Source organism: Myxocyprinus asiaticus, chromosome 6 (assembly GCF_019703515.2).
Source record: "Myxocyprinus asiaticus isolate MX2 ecotype Aquarium Trade chromosome 6, UBuf_Myxa_2, whole genome shotgun sequence".
In the NCBI taxonomy this organism is placed as follows: Eukaryota; Metazoa; Chordata; class Actinopteri; order Cypriniformes; family Catostomidae; genus Myxocyprinus; species Myxocyprinus asiaticus.
In genome coordinates this window covers 25,686,108-25,693,360 of record NC_059349.1, presented here as the reverse complement: position 1 = coordinate 25,693,360, position 7,253 = coordinate 25,686,108, and the positions used below count along the sequence as shown (strand labels likewise).

Sequence of the window (7,253 nt, the reverse complement as noted above, 5' to 3'; positions counted from 1 at the left end):
ACTGGAGTGTTTACATCTCAAGTCATGAGCCCCAACACCGATGTCATTACCTTTTCAGATTCAAATACACTTAATTTTACAAACAGTGGCACATTGACAGATATTACGAATTTTGAAACATCATCAATGACAGCTTTAACTGGTATAGAGAGCTCTTTTATTCAGGAAGACCCATTTGGAGAAAAAACACAGGGAGAAAGTGGATCAAGTGGAGATGCAATAGTAAGTCATTCTGTGAATTTGAATGAAGAGACTCTTGATATTTTTGGTTCATCAGAGTCAAACATTAAGGCAACCTCATATGGCTTTGGAAACACCCAGACTGTAGCCATTGAAACCAGTATTTTCTCAGGAATGACTGACAACCTCTTTGGAGTGTCCAGTGCACCAGTGGATATCTTTGGAGGAGACAATACGCTTATGGCCTCTGAAATGTCCACTAATTTCTTTGATATTATGACAAACAGCGAGGGTCAAAGCCAAAACCCTTTTGAGTCAATTGCAAATGGTCAACCTGCTCCAAATGGAGCTCTTGACTTGATAAGTTCTGAGAGTGACCCATCAACATTGTTAGATCCTTCAAATGTGTTTGGTCAGAAAACCTCTGACCTTGAACAGGCCAGTCTAATTCAAAGTGAGGTTAATAATGTATTCAATGACAAGGGCAATCAATCAGATTCTAATGTGTTTGATCAAAATCTTTCTGACCAAGGACTAATTCAGTCAACTCAAATCGAGGCTTTTGATTTGTTCAGTTCTGAGCAAGAACCACCCCTAGTTGGGTTCGGTCAAAGAGGTGCTGATCCTTTTTCTGATCCTTTCCAAAATGACATCTTTGCAACTACAAATGACAGCACAGGAACAAATACATTCAGTGTGGAAACAACACAAACCACTGCAAACCTATTTGATGATTTCACTGGCTTAGAGAGTCACAGTGAGGCTGCCGAGACAAAAGAGAGCATCTTATTTTACAATGACATATTCTCATCCATTTCTGCCATGCCTCCAGAACCAGCACAGGATATTTCCACTCCACTAGATGCAACAAACACCAACACAAATGTTGTGCTGTCACACTGTGCTGAAAATGATTGGATGTCTGACTTATTGGGTTAGTGGAGCTGCCATACTTCATATCACTGCTCCATTAACAAACTCCAATTTTAATAAATATAAATAATACAATTATTATATTTAAAGGAATAGTTCACCCAAAAATGAAAATTCAGTCAGCATTTACTCACTCTCCTGTAGTTCCAAACCCATATATCTTTATTTTGTGGAAAACCAAACAGAGATGTATATCACAGTCCATCTTTTCACTACAATGTCATTGGATAGTTCCTTACTTTAAATATTAAATAATTTAAATTTTTTGGCGAAATGTTCCTTTAAATAAGCAGGTGTATTGATTTGACTTTGTCATTCTATTCTGTACAATTTAGTAATTTAGTTACTGTAATTTGCTTAATCAATGTATATTATGTTAATATATCAGTGTTGATATCTAATGTGGTTTTACATACATTTTATTTTCAGATCTGAATAATGTACAAACACAGACCCTGCCCATATAAACAAAAAAGGTTTTTGCAGCAATATGGTCTGGAAATTACAGCATTGTGATTCTAAAAAAGTTGCTCAGTTAAATGAGACAACTTGATTTTTTTATGACCAAAAGTTGCGTTGCATATGGGAAAAATAAATTGATCTATAAATTATCTAACAAAGTCACTAAATAATCTATAGTCTTCATATAATCTACAGAGATTTATTGGTTGATCAAGAAGTAATGCCATTATGACCATGTTCATTTATTGATTTATTAATTTACTGAAGCATTCATGTCCTTGTTGTATCAAAGTGTTGAAGACTAATTGGGTCAATAAAACTGTAATTCACAATGAGGTTTACTGCATATTATTTTATGTTTTTAAGTTGGTACATTATTGTCTAGCAAATAAGAGAATACAGAACCTACAAATCTTTTCATACTATTGGAGGGCAAATAAACAGTAACATTTATTCTAATGCAAATGCTAATATAAAAACACTGTAAACCCTTAATAGAAATAATAATAATAATAAAAAAGAAACACCACTGGCAAGAAGTTTAGGGGTTATAATTTGGTTGCTTGGATGTCTTCACAATCCCCAGTTGTGTGATTTGTGTTTTTTGGTTTTCTATGGGAGAAACACAGAGATAGAGTGTTATTTTCCTTTGACAAAAAGATTACAATGTTGTTTTAAATAATACATATTAAAAGTCATGCAATTAATGAACATTTTAAGAAATTTAGAAACAGCTTTTTTTTTTTTTTTTTTTTTTTATTAAACAGCAGGATTTCACAACAAATTACACTTGTAATATACACTTGTGTTATAGTACATGTACCTTGTGACTTCTGCCTCCTCTATGGAATCAGGCAGCTCAGTGCGTCTGGTCTCAGGCAGCAAGAAGGCCAATGCCCCACTTGCTAGTGCTAGACTGCTGAATACCACAGTGGGTATAGAATAGTGGTAGACCTCAAGCACGTTCAGCACAGGTGCCAACATACTTGCAACTCGAGCAGCTGTGATACCCAGCCCTGTGGCTGTCTGACTGAAAATTGACAAGTAATGTATTATATAACTGCATTAAAAATATTAAAGGTCTCATGTATACATATACAAAATGACTGGTTGCTTGACAGGGGCCTGTGCCTACCGGATAGAGGTAGGGAACAGTTCTTGGACATAAATGTTGCAAATACTGCCTGCTGCGTTCATAAGAAATCTTCCAGTTGTGGCAAGAACAGTGATGGCAATGTTATTACCTGAAGTATAAACATACTGAAATCTCTTGCTCTCTTACACAGCTTATGACCATTCTATGTCCATGACTCCAATACAGTATTTAGATTTTTGTATGTTATGGAATGTAACACATGGAAAAGGTTTTACCTTGTGGTACTGCAAGAATCAGGAGACAGATAAAGCCTCCCAATAGAAGAGAACCCATCAGAGATGCCTTTCTTCCAACTGTTTCCAACAACCACATGCAAAGGAAGTTGGCAGGCAACTCAGCAAGTCCGAATATGAGTTGATTGAGAAAAATATCAAGGCCAAACCTCCCCACATTTAAAGAGAGGCTGTAGTATGCTAGGCTTAGTGCACACCTTAGTATAAACAACACAGATACACGTTAATGTTTAAAAGTGAACTTTGGAAATTCAGGAAAACATATTAATTTTTTTTTTTTTTTTTTTTTGGAGTTGATAAAGTTAGAATTAAACAAGTTATCTGACTCACCATCCGAAGGTAATGATTAAGAAATATTTCCTGAGCACATGGGAAGTAAACAGGGGTTTTATACCCCCTCTTTCAACAGACTTTTCTTTTAAGACCTAATTCATCAAATAACAACAACAGCAACAAAATGTAATCCATATTATTTGTAATTGATCATGTTATTTAGAAGAGATGGTCCTCTATTTTGACAATTTGAGAAATGTACAGTATTGTAAAAGGTAGGGGATGGGCAAGTACGAGACGGGAACTGGCTGAGCAGTCAACAAATCTTTTAATGACAAACTCAGCTTAAAACAACATAAAACATAAGACACACACACACATACAGTGGCCACGTGCGTCTCTCTCTCTGTGTGTGTGTGTGTCTCCTGCTCGCCCTTTCCCTCTCCCCTTTCCCTCCCCTCGTCTCTCCCCCAGGTTCCCAGGAGGCGGGGTGGACCACCGGCTGGCGGAATGGCTTGAAGGGGGTTGTAGGTCAGTCCGGATGGTGCCCTGGCCTGAATCGGGTGGGGGAGGATTGTGATGAGGAGGAGGGCGTCGCCGGGCGTCGCCGGGCATCGCCGGGCTGTAAGGGTGCACGGCCGGCACTGAGTCAGCTGATCAGCAGGAGAGCGAGATAAAGGGGTGCCGGAGATGCCAGTTCGCGATAGAGAGAGACACACGTGGCCACTGTATGTTTGTGCGTCTTTGTTTTATGTTGTTTTAAGTTTAGTTCTGTCATTAAAGTTACGTTGACTGTTCTGCCGGTTCCCGCCTCCTCCTTGCCCATCCTTTACCCGTTACAAGTATATATAAATCAGGCCACCTTTTCCACTAATGAATCAGGAATTGTACGTTTGTTGATTGTAGCTGCCTTCTGAATTAGTTCTTTTGCATCTGTAGTTCTTCCACGGTCAAGAAGCCACCTAGCAGATTCTGGAATAAACCTATAATGGTATGCACAAAAAATTATGTAATTCACTGACAAATTCATCATTCAGAACTAAAAGCACCCTCTAAGTGATGCCCTGTAAAATTACAGAAGTACACTAAAGTGATTGAATAAATTGTAAATAACTATTAATTGCAACTATTCTTTAAAAATTTATTAAAATTACATACATACCATATATAGAGTACTACAAATCCAATTGGGCCAGCCATTATAAACTGGGCCTTTCTCCAGTCCCTAACGAAATACACAAGGCCCAGAAAAATTACCTGCCCCAAAGCTCCTAGTACCTGACTCAGACAGGCTGCATAGGATCTCTGGGCAACTCCAATCCACTCAGTGGCTGCAGCGACAAAACATTCTAATGAGGACACAGCAATTACAGTGACGAAAAATACAGACATTCTGTGGTTTAAATATGGGTCCATAGTCTAATAATTATGCTAAGACAGATAAGAACAGATTTGTCGATGACAAAAATAAAAATCTGTACAGTTTTTGGCCTATTTTATGGAAATAAGTGTTATCAGCTATTTTGCCATGTATATCTGGATTGTCAGTCTGCTGATAACCAACATGATGCAAAGGTTCAGAAAAGGGTGCTTTAGAATTCAGTGATCAACATTGTCTCACCAAGGATGATGCAGTTGACCCGAAATCCACCATAAGACATACCAACAAAGAACAGAGATGTGATGTACACCTCAAAGTTTGGAGAAAGACCAGTCACCACTGTGAAAATTAGCATGAGCACCATAGGTATCTGTGTTGCTCGTTTACGTCCAAACCTGGAGTTCAAAACAGAAAATGAGAAGAAAAAGAACAAGCAATTTACTGAAAAGGACTATTTATGATATCATTGGAAATATTTTCTTTACGATGCGAATTCATTTTGCACATCATATACTTCCAAATACAGAACCTTCAGAAACTATTCAAAAATTAAACAACAACATGATCACATGTGAAATCGACATGTTGCTTCTGAAAGTTGTTCCCTGAAATCAACTCCATTCTGCCAAATTAATGATGAGCGCCATCAACCATTAGACATTTTTGCATCAATTCGGTTGCCATCACCTTTCCCTCTAGTGCTGCTGATCTCCGAGTCCCGGGTTCTGGTCTTGTGGCGAGCATGATTTAGAGGTTGTATTTTTGCTCTAAAATTACATTTTTACTCCACTGATGGTTAGGTGTAGGGTACGGGATTGGGTTAGGGTGTAGAGTTAATGAAATATGCATTCCTGTTGACCGTATTACATTATTTAAAACTAAAAATACTACTCGCGGCACTCTGTGGACATTTCACCTGGAAAATGGAGCTCACATGTGCCTATACATTTAACAACACTTCCAGCTTCGGCCACTGGAAGCAGTAATTCGAATTTTGGAAAGCACAGGCCGATTTCAGCAGCAGAACTTTCGACGTAGTTATCAGTTGCATAACTTTTTATCTACATACTTTAACATTATAGCGCAAAATATATATATTTAAATGTTTTAATTTGACTTTGTAACTCAGAATGAGAAAAAAAATCAAAGTGTGTGTTGGGGGGGGGGGTGAATACTTTCTGAAAGTACTGTAAATTGCATGCACATAATTGTGTTATCAAGTTTAAAATGTAAAAAAAAAAAAAACAGAAATCTACAGTTTCCTGAAGTGTGTCTGTAAATTCAATACCGCCATTCAAAATATATGAAATGTGCATTTTCTTTACACTTACGATTCTGAAAAGGGGCCAAAGAGTAGAGCTCCAACTAAAATTCCAGCCAACAATATTGTTTGTGCTCCCCGAAATAAATTTGCATTGTCACAAACAAGATCAAACTGCAAAACAATCAAAGACAAATACAAAATAGGAACTGCAAACCAAAGACTTCCTCAGTGGCAACTGTCTTTTAATCAGCTCACATTAAGGCCATTTAAACACATGCTTGTTAAATTATATGGTGCTGTATTTAGGACAAAATGAACACATTATGTTAATAGCAGACATGTTTTCAAAAATACAGGTGCCTAAATCAAAGTTACCATTTCTAGATATATATCTGAAACAACTCTTTGAAATACATTAGTGCTAGAACTTACGTCTGTGACAATTGTTGCCTCATAAATGGTATCATTGTGCACCCACCCATCAGTGCAAGTGGTGGTTTCATTCAAGCCATATTTCCTTATAGCAGTGAGATTCCAATTCACAGGCATGTACATCTCACATCCACTGATAGATCCATCCGGGAGCCTCGGCACAGTCAGGTTAAGCTGCTCTTCCTTCGTCAGATTAGGATCTATATGAAGAATCCAATCAGTGTTGCAATGGTGGTTTGTGTCTGCATGATTGAAAACAAGGCTGGCAAAATGAAAAGGCAGTATGAGGTTCGGAAAGCACAGAGCAAACAGTACAAGCTTTTGGAATAGCCCAAAGTCTCCAATAGCCTCTAGAATCTCCCCAAAATCAGCCATGGTGGTCCAGGAGAAGAGCAACACAAGAAAGCTTGAGTAAGTGGTTACACTATAAAGCACTGTAAATTAATGTTTAACTGCACAATCTGTGAATATATCAGAATGTCATATAAAAAGAGAGAGCAATGGTTAAGTTATTGTAGTAGAAGTGTAATGGTTGATCATTCAAGGCTGATGGTGTTGAAAATACTGATATGTTAAGGTCTATCAGTGTCTTTCTATGTGTGTTCCTTGATGTGGAGCCTTGATATATAGTCTCATTCATCTGAGATGGACTCAGATACTGAATGTGAGTTACATCTGTGTTACATTGAGGTACTTATAATGAAAGTGTAAACATTAAAATACTTAGTATAGCCACAAGACATAAGTTATATCAAATGTAATGCCGTAAACCCTAAAACGACAGTAAAAACAATGTATTAAACAACTTCATAGCTTGAATAAAACACACGTTTTAGAGAATTACTGTAAGTGCTTTTATAGAATTGTAAGCTTCACATTTCAGCCTTTAAATCCTTCAAAAACTGGTGCCATTCACTTCAGTCATCTTCAATTCACTTC

At 37.4% G+C, this 7,253-nt stretch overlaps 1 protein-coding gene across 1 annotated transcript; it reads right to left on the bottom strand.

Annotated features, from left to right (window-relative positions):
- Nucleotides 1–2,105: 2,105 nt before the first annotated feature.
- Nucleotides 2,106–6,689, bottom strand: slc22a13a (solute carrier family 22 member 13a). The gene is made up of 10 exons (XM_051701078.1): nucleotides 6,315–6,689; nucleotides 5,950–6,053; nucleotides 4,859–5,013; nucleotides 4,400–4,568; nucleotides 4,100–4,220; nucleotides 3,295–3,389; nucleotides 2,947–3,161; nucleotides 2,711–2,819; nucleotides 2,399–2,605; nucleotides 2,106–2,187 (listed from the first exon to the last, which is right to left on the bottom strand). Exons 1-10 carry the CDS (start codon nucleotides 6,687–6,689, stop codon nucleotides 2,124–2,126), a joined length of 1,614 nt encoding a protein of 537 aa, XP_051557038.1. The 3' UTR covers nucleotides 2,106–2,123.
- Nucleotides 6,690–7,253: the final 564 nt, after the last annotated feature.

Excerpts from the sequence above, each read along its gene's own strand:
- slc22a13a (XM_051701078.1), bottom strand. The coding sequence starts at position 6,689 with ATGGCTGATTTTGGGGAGATTCTAGAGGCTATTGGAGACTTTGGGCTA. Across the intron at positions 5,014-5,949 it reads TTTGGCCCCTTTTCAGAATC|GTTTGGACGTAAACGAGCAA; the intron begins GTAAGTGTAAAG and ends TTTGAACTCCAG. Across the intron at positions 2,188-2,398 it reads GAGGAGGCAGAAGTCACAAG|AAAACCAAAAAACACAAATC; the intron begins GTACATGTACTA and ends TTTCTCCCATAG.